Raw genomic sequence first — 14,875 nt, 5'->3', positions numbered from 1 at the left:
TAATGGTCTATTCCAGTACGGGATGGGCATCTATTTTAGTAAAGACTACTGCTGGCAAATTTAGCTCAATTCCAACGTTCTGTTCCTGTATAAACAACACCAGATCATCAGTCGTAGTAGAGGGTGGCAGGCAGCATGAAAACAAACCACACACGCACGCGCACGCACGCGCACACACGCACACACACACACACACACACACACACACACACACACACACACACACACACACACACACACACACCAGTGTTGCCAGGTTTTGTGACAGATATAAGCAAACAGTTCTATGAAAACAAGCCCAAAAGAAGCAATGAGCGCTTTTATAAACAGATATGCTATTGGCTATTTGAAAATAGCCGATCTACAAGCTACACCACGCGAGCTTGTAGATCTTTTCCAAAAACTCTTGCAATAAAATGTGGAATATTTGGAATATTTTTGGTAACATTTTAACAACACAAATGCTCCCCTGGCACAAAAACATTTATGAAAATATTTGAGAACCACTGGTTTAAATAATAATTATTTTTTTGGGAAGCAAGCCCAAACCGCAACCACAAGCAACTTCACAAAAACAGAATCCCAAAGTCGCTTATAATAAGCCGACATGGCAACACTGACACACACACACGCGCACGCACGCACACCACACGCCTCTTCTCTCATCAAATGAGAGTAACAGAGGCCACGTGACTCAGAGAGGGGGGCGGATTGTTGTCTGACGTCATTCACGGGACAGATACAAAACTGTCCGCCAAAAGCACACACTTCAGAGAAGTAGAAACACTTTATGACAGGACCTTTACACACACAGATCTGACACAGTCAACCTAGTGGGGGTTTCAAACTATTACCCGACGTGTTAAAGTAGCAAGAGGAGTGAGTGCTGCTACTGGGGCGTTACTTTATTTAAACTTACCTGTTTAAATAATATAGTTCCCCTTTTGTGGGATACAACACATCAACAACAACTAACGTGATCCGATCCCACGTGGGACACCAGCAGCGTTCATGTGTGACATATACAGTCTGGACTCACGATGCAACATGAGTTGGGCAATGGAGCCTGCTAACTTCTACGAGAACAACAAGTTGAGTGCTCTCCAGGGGCTGTGTAAGCCGGGGAGAAGCGACCACCATGGGACTGGAGGAGACGACAGCAGCACCATGGTGGAGCTGAGCACGGCTCATCCAGCCATGTACGACGACGAGAGCGCCATAGACTTCAGTCAGTACATCGAGACCATGACGGCCGTGCCCAACTTGGAACTGTGTAACGACGATCTGTTCCTGGAACTTTTCAATACTGTGAAGCAAGAGAAGGGAGACTTCTACAACATGCCCAACTCTACGTCCGGCAGCAGCAACATGCAGCAGCTGTCAACCAGCTCGTCGCAACAATACACACCAGCCGACGGTCAGAAGGGCTACGAGAGGAAAGCAGAGAGTGGCTTTGACAACGGGGTCTTCAGTGCGCCGATCAAGCAAGAGTCCGACTGGAGTGACAGCGACATGTCGTCCTCCCTGCCCTCCCAGATCGAGACCTGCGCCCAGACCTCGGTCAGCCTGCCCATGGGGCAGCCGACACCCCCGACCACCCCGGAGCCCCTCTCCGCCGTCAGCTCCGCCAACTCCTCCCCTCGGAAGATGAAGGGGAAGAAGTCTGTGGACAGGTACAGCCATGAGTACCGCCAGAGACGAGAGAGGAATAACATTGCTGTGAGAAAAAGCAGGGATAAAGCTAAGATGCGAAACTCGGAGATGCAACAGAAAATGATTGAACTGGGTGCAGAGAACGACAGGCTGCACAAGACCATTGAGCAGCTAACTCGAGAGCTCTCTGGTTTGAGAGATTTCTTCAAGCAGCTACCAAACTCTTCTTTTGTGGGGTCCACAAATGAGGACAGTCTGTGACAAACCAATGTCACTAATATGAACTGAATTTTGGAAGACATACCTCAACACAGACATTTCGTTTTACCATCTGTAACAGATGTACTTTAAGCTTACCATAATGGCACTGGAAATATTTGATGTTGCTGCCATACTCTTGTCCTTTATTTTTTGTGGGAAATGTTCTTTTCTATATTAAATTATTTTACCACTTCATTTATATGTTGTTATACCTGATATGGTACATGTTTTTATAATTCCAGACTTTGTATAAGAGCCAGAGCATGATCTTTTATATAGTTTGTATAAAACCTATGAAATATTTGTCAATTGAATCTATAATAAAATTGCTGAAAGATACGATGGGTCTGGTTTCTGAGGTACCCTGGATCACGGGGGAAAGTTCCATATACACATGCACATGTATTATAATTGGCAGACATTTAGTATGTTGGAATGTTGACTGACTTGTGAGATTATAGATTAATGTGGTTTGTCCCCATTTGTCTTTGTATACTCAAAAAGGAATACAGAGAAAACCAATAGCTCAAAAATACATATTTTACTGAGACAGTATCAACACTTATCAAAACATTTGGATACAAAAGAGATAGATTTCCCAAGCACAGTTGATATAGCCTTTGAGAACACTTAGAAACCTGAGTTTATTTAGAGTGAGCAGGCACATTCTAGAACCAGTAGCACCACGTGGGGCTAGTTTGACAGACGATGCTCCTCTGGTCTACCCTTGGACTGTCAACTCCTGGTACACAGGATCACATATCATTAACAAACAAACAAGACCTTGTGTCCTTCCAGTCCATTCACTTTAGCAGTCTATGGGGCTTACTGAGGCCTTCACAAGGGGCCGAGCTGGCTCTGACCAAGGCCTAGTACACAGATCCTTGGAGCCAGCTGAGGCCTGAGGATTGATTTCATTATCTCTTCACTGTGACAGCCTCAGAGGCAGATTTCTTCCAGGCCGATCCACAGGGCAGGTTTCCTGGTGACGACGCGGACGTAAACGGTGAGGGGGCCCACCTCCTTCCCCAGCACATTCTCTATCTCGTAACCTGGGAACTGCAACAGATGGTCCATCAAAACATGCTGGCTGTCCTGCTGCATGTTACAACTACACTTAATTTAACATTTAATTTACTACCTACTTCACAATGTGTTAATTTGACTTAGAGAATGTAGAAATGGACCGTGATTGATCCAATCATTTTACTGTGTATTGCATATTATCAGGTCAGTTACATAGGAATCAGATAACATTGTATACATATAGCTTACAAGCCCACAACATTAGTTATCAATGCAGGTACTGGATGTTAATGGCAGGTGTTCTTAAGGTAAATTCCTTCGGGAGCACTAATGATCTGCATGAGTCAGAGCGTAGTTATGCACAGTCCATGCCTGATAAGCTCAAGTATGATATGAACAGATGTCAGAGTACATTATTTAAAGAGGATCAATGCACATTGCAGTTCAGTAAGAGGCAGGTACAGTTAGATATTATATAACAAGCAAAAGAAACCCACCTCATTGCGTTGTTGGGCGGTAGAGTTTAGGACCGACATGATTGTGTTTTGTTGCAGCTGTGAAAATAAGGGGAAGCCATTACAATTGCTGTGGTCAATGCTGCTGTTTTTCAGCTAGACAAATTCTAAACTACACTGCTAGTGGAACTCCTTCACAAGATCATGTTTGTTCGATATATGAAGATGCGTTGGTGATGGTGTCCATAGCAATAAGCATCATCTGGTCACCCAGCAAAATACTGTAGGTGGCTTTATGCAGGGAAACAGGGCACTTATTACTTATCTATACTTTAATATCAATAGACCAATTATTTGTTTACCAACATTGAGACTGGATGCACAGGTGATTGTTTCATGCAATCAATTCTCAACCTGTTGTTTTGGGGTGCGCTGGTTTCAGCGCACCCCAACCCCCTCTTGTGCGTTGGCTGGTGAGGCGCGTCCTAGCGAGACCTGATAGAATGGGTTTCATTGCGCGCATAGTGGCCGCACGCATACTAGTTCTTATCAGCGTGACGTCGTCTGTTAAGGGGTCTATGTAAAATACTTAATAATATAGTAAATAAATAACAATAATATGCAGTACTTACTGCATGGGGCTACGCTGCAAGTGAAACAATGCTATTTTTAATGGTATGATTATTCAGGCATTCATGACATACCAGTTTTTCCAAACCACTGTAATACTGTAACTCTCTGTGGTCTGTAACATGGGAAGCGCACAATGTATTAACACTCAGAACAAACATTTCATTATCTGTCCTTTTTTATTTATTTATTCACCACAAAACATATGTAACCACTTAAACCCTATACACTTCATTGACTGGGGTCTATTCTTGGTCCCCTCATTTTTTAACTCCACACCTTGATTGATTGAATACTTTATTAACAGTTTGCAAATAGTACCAAATCTCGTCACCAAAAATAGCCTATCTACAAGCATTGTGCACTTGTAGATCCGCTATTTCTGTTCGCATAATATCACTGAATGTTCACCTTATTATGACATTCCCAGAAGAGGAACGCTAGGGTTCATGTGGTTAAAAAGCTGTTCATATTCACAGTGTATGAAATGTTTTAAACGTGGGGGGGTTCATGGAGGAAACCCTCCAGATGACTTCTCACCTTAACCTTCACAGTGCAATTACTCAGTGAAGACCTCAGGAACACCTCAAGCTGCATGTTCACTGCTGGCTCTTTCAACGCAGAATTACAAGAAGCGCAGTGGAACTCTTGACTGTGGTAAAGACAGACATGAGTTGGTACAGTTTGTCATTGCAATTCACGTTAAATTGCTTTTCCGTAATCAAGTCTTGAGAACTCACAGGCTTTCTGCTGACATCTCCAAGCAGTCACTTCTGCACAGGTTGCAGACAGGCCACGAGTAAGCAGTGTTCTCATCCACACCAACTATTACCCCTGCGCACACCAACCAAACGGGGGATATAAACAAATGTGTTATTTTACGACATATAGAGAAAAAAACAGTACATTGTCTGCATGGATTTACAATTAGCAGATTATTAAAATGCATTTTAGGTCATTTCAAATTGGTGAGTAAGGAGAAACGTTAAGGCCCAGTAGAAAATGCAAGATTCATGTCTGTGAGTGAGAGAGAGATAAGAGAGGGAATCTTCCCTTGCATTTTTATATGAGATTTAAGTGATAAATAAACCAGAAATGTACTCCCTCCTCAAACACCATCTCTCTTGACAACCAGAGAAGCAGGCCAACAAACAAATGTGAGACCTTACCAAAGGTTACAGAATTTCCAACTGATAATAACCTCTTGTAATTTCGTTTCTAAGCTTTTTTCTTCCCCAATGGCCAGATGCCAGAACATACAACTTGCTTACGAGGGCAAAAGATAATTTGCGTTTGTTATATTTTTCAGCCACCTGATAAAACATGTATAGCCAGTGGGGCCAGAACTATTGAGTTCATAGGGTAGGATCTTTGCCCTCTGCTGTGACATGAAGCCAACAGATGCAGATTATTATCAGATTCAGCCTGCCTCCCCCCCAGCATTTGCATAATACAGAGATTGAAAAAAACACCTCATAACCTGAGAAGGACATAGGACCGTTATCTAGACCGTAATCTCTTATCTATTTAACATAAAAATCAACACAATCCAGTTTAGCATATGAAATATATGGTTTTAACCGCTTAATAGCCCTATACCTTATACTTTGTTGTACATAAAATATAGCCAATCTTAGATCTGCCATTTTCACTGAATGTTGTCCTATTTTTGCCAAACGTTCTCTTATGACAACAGGGACGCTAGGGTTCATGTTGTTAAACCATTAAAGGTATTTCATGTAGCATTTCCTAAGAAAGACATTTGTCATGGGGTAAGTGTGAATGACGTACAATTACAATTACAAATAACTACCTCAAATTTACTTTAATTTGGTCAAATTGGAGAGAGGAATCTGACAGACAAGGGTTAGGGAAAGATTGCAATATGCAAATAAAACACTGTTCACGGGGGCTACAATAGCGTGCAACGTTGATAGTCATGACAACAATATAGTTTGAGAAAATTCCACTCTAGCTGTTAAGTCTTACGCTTTTTTCACCAGAACATTGTGACCCGAATATGAAATCTAAAACATAAGAGGGAGCCGACATGTTAATGTCACTGAAAAACGGACAAATCCACCGCATTTTCATGTCTTTGCATTTCATAAAATTCTTCATGAGTCTTAAAAATGGCCAAACAATGACAGCTTGTGCACACTGTGAATGACTAACAGTGTAGAGCAATGCTTTAAAACCACATGAAGGCCTCTCACTATGTGACAAATACAAGAGGGCATAACCGTAAACGCCAAGAAACCACAAGTGGCTTTCTTTCTCATAGAAAATAAAACATCGACTATCATGCCTGATTTACACTTAGTTACATGCCATGTCGTGCACCGAAAATAGCAGATCTACAAGCTAGCTTGTAGATCTGATGTGCGACCCCAGCACGTAACCAACTATAAATTAGGCTTCATGCTCTGGAGGAATAGCCCAAGATGACGGGAGTGGCATGAACAAAACAAACAACAAAACAAAAACACAGGATTCAATGGAGGGGCAGATACTGACCTGTGAGTGTGCAGAGGGAGTTGGGTGCGGTTTCAGGACACAGGGGATCAAGCCTCACTGGTTGGGGCAGTTTGTAAGACTGGGGCATGGTCAGGGACCGTGGCGGAGCCTCTGGACTGGTTATGCACTCAAGATGGCCCTCAAGTTCGAGAGGGTGCAGCTGCACCACTGTCTGCTCCGAGCACAGGATAGCACCTAGAGTTTTTAGATAAAATTGTGACTTTATTTTTTTTTGTATGACAAGCTTGCTGTCCTTATCTTCAACGGTGCACTGTCTGCCAAATATCTATCACTTAATGCTAACATTTTCAGGCAGATGACGGATATACTATCTTGAATTAATGTTTCATTTTAATTTCAGGTTTTCACAAGTTACACATTTAGCAGTAGTCAAGATTTGATACTTGGGATGTTTTTATTTTTATGTACCTTTCACTTGATAAGGATACCACGTTAAGAAAACCAAATGATTCCTAAATATGAATAGAAGATGCTATAAAAAGGAGCTGTTTGGATGAACAATGTGTCCACGACCACTTGCACCTGTACAAACAGTCAGGTGACTGCAAACATATGACATAGCTAACTTAATATTTACAATGCATGTATCAGAATGTATAACTAGAATGAACCGCTCTCATGCAGCACATAGACCTCAAAAAGGTTATTTTCAGTTCATGAGTGTAAAAGCAAAAAAAAAAGTGGAACTGTAATGCAATAACAGGACACTACCGCATTCTTTGACGGCATCTCTGACGGACAAGTTGCAGGCAGTGGTTGAGTTCAGCGCTTTGACGACAGCGGAAGTGAGCACACAGGAAGTGCTCACACAGACGGCCAGCGTTCGTCTGCATGGCTCTGTCTCTTGCTCGTCCTGAAGACTGGGGTCTGTTAATACCAACCAAGTTTCACCTCGGCCTGCATCACTACTCTAGGATGTGGAGAGTGCGTGTGTGTGTGTGTGTGTGTGTGTGTGTGTGTGTGTGTGTGTGTGTGTGTGTGTGTGTGTGTGTGTGTGTGTGTGTGTGTGTGTGAGTGAGAGAGATAATGACAAATAACAAGAGAAAGTCAGGCATTACAGCAGGCAGATACAGGAACAAACAAGTGCACAGTAAGTGATTGAACAATAACAAAAACAAAAAAAAACGGATTATGGCATGAATTAAAACCTTCTGTCCAAGAATAAAACTATTTTAAAAAGCTACATGCATCTCTTTTATTTGTTTCTACATATCAGAGCAATGATTACAGGACCGACATATAAAAATAAAATGGGTCCTGGAGTGGACTGAGTATGTAGCAAAGTCCAGCGCTTTGTTCTGAGCTCTTATCTCATAGTGGTCAAAGTGTAAAGGTTTCACTGATCAATGCTGAAGAACGCCTGGGGGCCCTTATAGACTGTTATACACACAGAGATATGAATGCAGGCCTCTACGTCAGCACTGACTCTTATCAGCTAGTTCAAATTATCTTAAACCGATGAGTCCGTATGTGAATAGGAGGCACACAACTTAAGCACAAAAAAAGGCAAAATCTTGGGGAAAAAAATACATTCTGCATTATTTGAGAAAAAATAAACACCTGCATTCTCTTGTATACAACAGTAGCGACAAAACTGCAACGATGGCCTTTGGGCTCGACCTGAAACAGATTTTTTTTTCAATTTTAGTCACACATTGATTTATGGAATGAATTAGGAGATAAGAACAAAGGAACACAACTTCAGGCATGTGGGCAACATTTCAAATGGTACAGTAGGTAGGGGTGTGTGGGTGTGTGCAGTGCTGTCTAGGTTTTTGTCATACAGTATACCATAATTATTCCCTTGCGAAAGGCACGTGCACACGTACATATACGCGTGCGGTCACAGAATGAATTATTGTGGTTACAATTTTTTTTTCTTCTCAAAATTTCGGTTTGAGTACACTGTGTATATAGCGTATACTGCTGGTAAAACACACCACTGTGTGTGTGTGTGTGTGTGTGTGTGTGTGTGTGTGTGTGTGTGTGTGTGCGCAGTCCAGTCACCTGCAGTACATCTCGTAGGGTTCTTTGCATTGGGGGAAGGTAGAGAGGAGACACATTCTGTCCCTCAATAAGTTCCACAGAGCCTACCTGACCAGACAGTAGGTAACAGAAGCTAGGAGCTGATCCTGGAGGCCTGCTTGCCTATTAAAACACACAGTACAATAGACAGCATCAATTTATATTGTAAAATTCGGAGAGTTAAGGTCCTTAACACATGCAAGTTAAATACTTACATGTTACATGCAAGTTAAATACTTGCATGTAACAAGAGAGTATACAAGAGATTTGCCTCCTATTGGTCCAGCTGTTTGTGTGACTTCTGTGTTTGTCCTGAAATAATCTCACAGACTGCCCACCTTTAGACAGCTAGCTTCATACAGAGCCACACCATAAACGTGTGTAAAGACCTTCAATTTAACCCAGAGAGTACAAATTGAACACATTTTGGCTCCATTTGTACACGCCTGGAGTTGCAAATGGATAAATAAATATAAAGCGAGGAGAACATGAGTGTGCTCGCTGACCAGTGAGCCCACTAATTAACACTGAGGAATTTATTGTGTATACTTAAAGGACGACTTCACCACTTTTCAACATATCTTCATATAATAGGTCCTCATTAATGCTCATGATATAATGGTAAAAAAAAATCTAATCAGTCTGTGTCTCAGAGGAGGGCTGTAGACAGTTCAGAAACCCGTCTACCAGTGACATCATCGATGGGGAGTCCAAGCTAATAGAAACTGCAGGCTTTGTATTCCTGGAAAGTTGCAATGCAATAATAGATCCCATTGTTCTCGCCTTAATAAAAATCTGAATAAAAAAATTGTAATCTTTTTGGGGAAAAACATCCTGCCTAACGATGATGTCACTGGTAGACGGGTTTCTGGACTGTCCACAGCCCTCCTATGAGACACAGACCAAGTAGAAAAAAATGGTATTAGTGAGGACCTACTGTATTATATGAAGATATGTTGAAAAGTGGTTTAGTCGTCCTTTAAGGAAATGGAAATGGAATCAAATGGCCCTTAAGGGGCCATTTGGCACCATTTGTACACTCTTGGGAGTTACAAATGGATAAATTAACACTGGGGATTCTGTGAATACTTAAGGAAATGCAGACAGTATAGGTTGGTTTTCTCAATAGTTGTTGTTGTTGAGGTATTTGTCACTGAATAGTTATCAAATGATCTGCAAGCTAGACACATTTCTCCAGACTTAAACATTTTTATAATCCTGAACATGGTAATTATTGTGGTGATTGATTATTAGATTTTCAATAATTTTCATACATATTGTACAAATGCGTTTCTGCGCAAAAAAAAAGGTTTGCTTCAGAGAAAACCTACACTAGGTGAGTTTGATGTGTCCCCGTGCACTTTCAGGGGCATCGCTGGGGGCCAGAGACTGTCAATTAAGTTGAAAAGCCTGGTGCACCTGAGATAGAGAGAGAGAAAGAGAGAGAGAGAGAGAGTGAGTCAGGTCACAGGTGGGAGGGTGTTGAACAGGGATTAAAGAAGAGAGAATCGGGAATAACAGACAGGTGTTATCACATGCAGTTTCACTTCTATTGAAAACGCAAATGTGTTTAGACAGAGCTCCTTTTACAATTCACAGGCTCAACAGAGAGCAGGCTCTGACTGGTAGGGGGGCAATTATTTCTTTATTTCTTTTAAAACACGCAGGGAACAAAGCACAGGCACCACTGTAAATTACATTTTAATTACGAAATTAAAGTAAGACATTTTTTGTTTAATTTGACATGCAGAAATATCCAGGCTTGAGAAAACAAAAGTCAAAGACATTTTAACAGAAGTGCCCCATGCTACACCATGACATTTGCCCTTTCCCACCTAACCCGTAATCTCAATGAATGATGGATTGAGATTGACAGAGATTGCGTTAGATTACAGGGGATGTGCAATATAAAACCGCAAGGCCATCAGATACTTTATGTAGACGTGGCAGTAAGTGTAAAAAAAAAAGAAGCCACAAGACCACTCTGAACCACCACCTTCAGTGACACTCTCTAGTGACACACAAACTTCCTCAGACTGTGTCACTTTTCTAAAGAAACAAATTGAGTGCATGTTGTGCAGGTTAGCACGGCCCGCGTCGGGGCGGCTGTCAGTCTCTGGGTTGTTAATAACCTGTTAGTCAGCCTCTAATCACAGGCTTCCTTTTGTAGGGAACTGGCTCTGCAGCCCATTCAGGTCTGGCGAGGCCCGCTCAGGATGAGCTCACAAAACAACAGACTAACAAGACTCACTGAACTCAATGTGATGTTCATGCACCCGAGCTCCTCAGGTGAAAAGGTAATAGTAAAGCCCGGCCGATGCCAGTTGTCTGGGTTCGATGCCCGATTTTGGAGAGTCCTAGACTGCCAATTTCCAATGTTTTAACAGATATTTTGTCATAATCAATTTGAAATTTTGACTTTGACTTTGAAGTTTCTATTTGAGAACATTTAACTTATAAGCAAATAAATACATCATAATAAACAGCTTTTTCATAGATAAAAAATAAACCCAAACGGAACTTTTTTGGGGGGAAATTTTATTAAACAACTTAAGCCCTAATTCAATATTTTCAAAAATAGCCGATCTACAAGCTTACAACGCAAGACAACACGAGAGCTTGTATATCTACAATTTTTTTTTATCATTTTGAAACTTTTTTTTTTTGTGAAAGTTTTCACCTACATGCCCAAAATAAGGACCCCAGGATGAAAGGGGTTAAAAATCAGGACATATCGACTATTTAATTGCCGATACCAATGTCGTCACAAAAGTCAAATAAGGCCAATATTGGCAATATAACAAGATTTATATACGTAAGTTGTAGTTGACAGTCGCTGGAGGTAAAACAAATATACAAATAAAAATACATCTTATTTATTGCTCTCTTTAAAAAGACAGTCTCATGGAAAAGTGCATGTTTGTTTTTCAGTTTAACCTGACAAAGAGTCATTAAAATAGTTGTTGTTTGGAGGTCTACAATTAAAACAGACAACACTTAAAACAATTAAAACAGATTTTCTAAAGATACTTGTAGAATGCACATTTAATGATGATGACAGCCTCAGTAAATGGCAATTAAATGGCAATTATAACTGCTAGTCCAGTACCTTGGAATTTCAGATAGACTATTAAATGTTTATTAGTGTTTGATCATTATTTAAACAGTAATACGTCAGTTAGTGGTATACTACGACATATTGGAACTGCAGCCGTTGGCAGGAGGTCTAAGGATGAGTGTCGTAGATCAGCCGTAGATCATTCCATTATGATAAAGCGGCTATTACTAACAGCAGCTGGCTGGCTAGGTTATAATTAACTATGATATAATAATAATCTATAAGGCATGGGTCAATTCCTCACTGATACTGTGTGGTTTTCTACAAAGGCAACAATATGCCATCTTGAAAATAGCTCGCACATACTGTACTATAGGCAGCACACAGTGCAACCATAGATGTCAGGATAGACAGTGATCACTTCTTTGGTAATTACTTCTCAAAATCATTTCCCACAGACCAGGAGTGCTAACATGGTGAGGTTGCTTGCACTCCATCAATGGGATTCTCAGTGGAGTGCTAAAACCAAAATCCAGTGAGCATATTCCAAAAAATATTAAAAGGGTAGCGCAACTCAAATTTCAGGTCAAGGAGGACGAAGTACTCAAAATAATATTTTGCCCTCCTTGACCTGAAATTTGAGAGGTAATATGTGGTATATGCTTATGTTTCCTTGAAAAGTCTGCAAAAAAGTACATCAAACTCATGAGTCCAATTCAAGCTAGATGATGGCCCATGTGTCCGCCCTGCAGATGGCCCATCAGTCATAATCTGACGACCGCAGACAACCTCCAGAAATGTTATTGGCTGTCTGGTATGGAGAACACCAGGGACGTAAACTCACCCCTTTCAGTCTCTCTAAATGTCTTCACACCAGTTCCTCTAACTGTAGCTAATCTGGGCTCCCGACTATGGAAACTCACAAGGGACTCACGGTGCGCACCTCAGAGTCATGTTACATGTAAACACTGTGGCACTGGTGACAAGGCAGCATGATCAGGCATTTTTTTCCATTCAGATTCTGTGGTGAATGCACTGTCATAATACGACAGTGCATTCACCACAGAATCTGAATTATATTATAAAGACAGTGGAATTTCAAAGTGGATTTGTGGGCCCACGAATGTGACACTTGAGCTAATTATCTACATGATTTATCCTAAGGCTGTTTTCACCAGCATCTAAAGACAGATGTTTGGTATCACAGCCACTTGCACAGAGCTGTTGTCTGGAAAATGACTGGGGAGATAATCTCAAATCACATAAAGCTGTATCACCTGCTCCGTACACAGAGCAAAGCAACAGGTTGACATTTTGGTGAAAAGCCAATCAGGGAGGGATCTACAGTATGGGTGCTAATTAACCACTTAAGCCTTGTTTTATACTTAATGTATTGCGAAAATAGATTATCTACAAGCTCACAAGGTGTTGAGATAGTTGTAGATTTATTTTTGCAACAATTGAAAATATTGACCAATTAGCCCAAAAACAGGGATGCCAAAAAGTTGTGTTGCGTAGCCACCCACCTACTGATACTTCTGGGGATTTTTTTATTCAATGAATGGGCTTGGACTCCGGAGAAAACCAGCGGTAACAAACCTACGCCCACTGCTTTGAAAACCAATCCCGATACCCATACGTATGAAGGAACGCCCTAATGTCTTTGCATTGGTTCTGTGATGCATTTTCTAATTGTTTTAGCCCATTCACTGAATTTAGATGTTACCAGACATATCAGTAGGAAAAGATCTTTGATCATATGGCTATGCGAGACTAGGTTTAATGTGGTTAATGGGTACTCTCGCAAAGCCAGGCGATCGGAGATCTCCGCCTACCGATGCATCTAAATTTGATGTAGTGGCTCGAACAGTGGAAGAAACGGCCACAGTCAAACATACACCTACTGCTATGAAAACAAATCATATCACGTCCCAATATGAAGAACCGCTCTAAAGTCCTGTTCTACAATGTAGTTGTTCTTAACATTTCTGAATCGTTTCCACCCAGTTTCCAACAGTGAATTCAGATGTCACTAGACGTATTGGTGGGTGGCGATCTCCGAATTGTGGATCAGATGAGTGGATGGTTGAGTCTCACCTTTCTCGAGTGACCCTCTGTACCACTTTGAAGGCCCTCAACACGCAGGCTTTGCCCTGCCACTTGTGGCTGTACTGGTGAAGGTGGTCATCGCAGGGCAGGAGGTGGAGCTGGATCACACTGAACATGCCGTAGCTGTCCTGGACTAGAGCACACAACCTAGGGAAGAACACATGCACAGACTGAAATTTACAGGAAGAAAACAACCGTGATTGAATTCACGATCACATGCCATTAAATTACACAGCACATTTATGGGGGTGACACATAGTGTGGGAAAATTACACAATGTTCAACAATCCCTTATTACGAAGTTGCACACTGACATATATGTGTAACTAACCCTTGTGTTGTGTTCCAGCCAAATTCAACCATTTTACATGTTTAATGTCTGACAATTGTAATCAATTTCATCTGATTGGAATGAAACTCCACGACTTTGTCCAGACAGCATTTAAACACACAAAATCAATGGATATCATTTTCACAAGATTTGGGGTGTTATAGTTGATGTTTGTACATCTGTGGTCAGAAAAGACCAACTATTGATCACATACTACTTAGATCACATAGGAGGAGGGTCCATGAAGAAACTGACAGGGAAGGTGCATTAAAACAGTGGTTCTCAAGCTTGAGCTTGTAGATCTGCTATTTTCACAATATTTATCTGTGGAACCGAGTCAAACTAAATTGAATGCCTCAACTCCTACAATTCCAAGTGCTTATCAGGGTGGTGGGTGGGGGGGTCCCCAGTTCAAGTATGATTTTTTGGGTGGGTCACGGCCTGAAAAGGTTGAGAACCACTGCATTAGGAGAGGAAGACAACATGATCCAGACCATGAGATAACTGGTCAGGAGGAGGAGGGTCCTGTTGAGGTTGCCATTACATTCTGGTCAAAGAATTGGAATTTGTGCTGGTCTTCTTTCCCACCTGAGAGGAAAGGCAGACGGTCTGCTGAAAATGGCAGCGCTATGACCCCAGGGCCATGTCCTGGATTGATGGCTTAAAATTCTGCTTCAAACTGCTGCTGACAGAGCCAATCCCAACATGACCAACACACCCATAAAGACAACTGGAAGGAGATTACATCCAAGCATACATGTGTCTGTTGATTCTGACCGGGGTGGAAGA

General features: G+C 41.5%; 2 protein-coding genes across 3 annotated transcripts in view; one reads left to right on the top strand and one right to left on the bottom strand.

The window, feature by feature from the left end:
* Positions 1–783: 783 nt before the first annotated feature.
* cebpd (CCAAT enhancer binding protein delta) lies at positions 784–2,253 on the top strand. Its single transcript, XM_084057183.1, has one exon. The coding sequence runs from the start codon at positions 1,012–1,014 to the stop codon at positions 1,912–1,914; it is 903 nt and encodes a 300-aa protein (XP_083913309.1). The 5' UTR covers positions 784–1,011; the 3' UTR covers positions 1,915–2,253.
* Positions 2,254–2,459: 206 nt separating this feature from the next.
* Positions 2,460–14,875, bottom strand: part of spidr (scaffold protein involved in DNA repair) — a 38,170-nt gene continuing 25,754 nt past the window's right edge. Inside the window, exons 11-20 of one of the 2 annotated variants that reach the window (XM_084057885.1) lie at positions 13,744–13,902; positions 9,920–10,007; positions 8,571–8,711; positions 8,124–8,183; positions 7,275–7,473; positions 6,543–6,737; positions 4,766–4,859; positions 4,566–4,677; positions 3,438–3,494; positions 2,460–2,973 (exon numbers count right to left, since the gene is read on the bottom strand). In XM_084057885.1, coding sequence (XP_083914011.1) covers positions 2,854–2,973; positions 3,438–3,494; positions 4,566–4,677; positions 4,766–4,859; positions 6,543–6,737; positions 7,275–7,473; positions 8,124–8,183; positions 8,571–8,711; positions 9,920–10,007; positions 13,744–13,902 — 1,225 coding nt within the window. In that variant the 3' untranslated portion in view covers positions 2,460–2,853. Of the gene's footprint in view, positions 2,974–3,437; positions 3,495–4,099; positions 4,678–4,765; positions 4,860–6,542; positions 6,738–7,274; positions 7,474–8,123; positions 8,184–8,570; positions 8,712–9,919; positions 10,008–13,743; positions 13,903–14,875 lie in introns of both variants that reach the window. The other variant, XR_014600812.1, reaches the window with a different exon arrangement.

This window comes from Gymnoscopelus microlampas (genome assembly GCF_963454915.1).
Source record: "Gymnoscopelus microlampas genome assembly, chromosome: 5".
Lineage (NCBI taxonomy): Eukaryota > Metazoa > Chordata > Actinopteri > Myctophiformes > Myctophidae > Gymnoscopelus > Gymnoscopelus microlampas.
The sequence above is the reverse complement of the archived record's forward strand: the minus strand, read 5'-3'. Positions and strand labels throughout refer to the sequence as shown.